General features: G+C 38.5%; 1 protein-coding gene across 1 annotated transcript in view; it reads left to right on the top strand.

Annotated features, from left to right (window-relative positions):
* The window catches only part of LOC101846296 (ras-related protein Rab-44), a gene marked incomplete in the record, with an annotated part of 12128 nt that overhangs the window by 4654 nt on the left and 5772 nt on the right, over positions 1-1702 (top strand). Inside the window, 1 exon segment of the mRNA XM_005102485.3 lies at positions 365-473. Within this exon segment, the coding sequence (XP_005102542.2) occupies positions 365-473 (109 nt within the window).

Raw genomic sequence — 1702 nt, 5'->3', positions numbered from 1 at the left:
GGGAGGGGTGACTTTTCAACTCATCTTTTAAAAAACGAAGCTACCAGAGAGTTATAAATTAATTCTTTAAATTGTTGAATATACTGTGGTTGCAACAGCACACGTGATGTTTCGATGATTGACATGTTTACTCTTTAGTCTTAAGTCTTTATAGTCGGAAGTTGCAAGCATGTGAATGGTTTACATATTAGTTTTCTTGTTTCTTCAAATTACAATTTTTCCTTTTCAAATTGCATTTTTTGTCCATTTCATACATCATGGAGAAACATTTTTTTCCCCTTTTAATCTCTTCCTCTGTCTCTTTGTCTCTTCTCTTTGTCTCTTTAAACACCAAAGATGTTGTTGACATTTATTTCATATTCAGGTCAAGAACGTTATCGAAGCTTGACGTCATCATACTATCGAGGAGTGCATGGTTGTCTTCTTATGTTTGACGTCACACGGGAGGAAACGTTCAACAACATTGTCATCTGGTAAGAGACTGCTTTTGTTTCTGTTATACGATAGGTCACTGCTTGTCAACCTGTTTACAGCCAGCATATCTCGGGCTCTCTGAATGGGCTACGAAATAAAAGCGAACTTCCATTTTTTGTGTTACATGAATCTGTTTCAATTTGCAGTTGTAAAAGTGCATAGTTCTTTGTGATTTGATATCAGGGGCGGCTCGTGGATCTAAAAAGCGGGCGTGCACAATTAGGTTAAAGCAGGTTGAAGATAGTCAAGGGCATGTAAATTAGATGTTTTATTCATTCTACCTATTTTGAGAAAATATATTTGAAGAAGAAATTTTCCTTTCGTTCTTTTGCTGTAGCAAAAGTGTCCATTATTCTGTTGACGAAGTTGGGCAAGCTGTCAATGATGTCCTTGTGGATCGACATAAACGTCAGTACGATTTCTGGTATTTTGCATACTTCCCTAAATGTTGTCTCGAATTTGTTGTCCTTCAGAGTTAATAAAGGCCCTGGATTATACGACACCGAGCAGATTTACACATTTCATTGCAGTGTAATACTAATTCTGTTTGTAATTTGATTTTAAACAAAACAGTAATATTTCTGTAAACGATCCTAAAAGAACTGTTGGAAACGACTTTTGATAGTCCTGGAATTTGGAGAAATCGCAGATTGAGAGTGCGTTGAGCTGTCACAATTTGAGTAACTATTATGTCACAGGCCTGCTTTGCAGCCATTTCGTTGGTGTTGTAATGTCTGCGTCTCTTGGAAGCGTGTTTCTCTGTGGCCTGTCTTGTTGATGAAACACGCATACTGTTTCTAATTTCATCAACAGCGACTTCAAACGTGTCTAGAAGTTGTTACGCTGCTATGGGCCTTGTACTTCTGTGTTAGAGGATCCCATAAACAGCGTCAACGCGCGTGTACACTTTGTTGAAAAAGTGCAAAAAGAAGAGAACATGTTTCGCTCTTTAATACATTCAGGATACTATTATGGATGGAATTATCATCCCAGTGCTCAGACTGAATTTCTTCAAGACAGAGCTGGATCTCTCCTTTTCAAATGAAGACTGCGCTAATTAGTCGAGACTGTAAATTCCACCTTGTTTCAGACGGCCATGGAATATTCCGGTGACAAACGCAGATGCATTTTGTAGAGTGGGCAAAAAATGTCGAAGAGTCTGCATAGCGTTAGCGAAAAATACCTCTGTTCCCCGACAAATCACCCTTTTCATGACCGCAAAGGGCGA

The sequence above is a fragment of the Aplysia californica genome, unplaced genomic scaffold (genome assembly GCF_000002075.1).
Source record: "Aplysia californica isolate F4 #8 unplaced genomic scaffold, AplCal3.0 scaffold00327, whole genome shotgun sequence".
In the NCBI taxonomy this organism is placed as follows: Eukaryota; Metazoa; Mollusca; class Gastropoda; order Aplysiida; family Aplysiidae; genus Aplysia; species Aplysia californica.
Note: the sequence above shows the minus strand (reverse complement) of the source record. Positions and strands in the feature narration are given on the sequence as shown.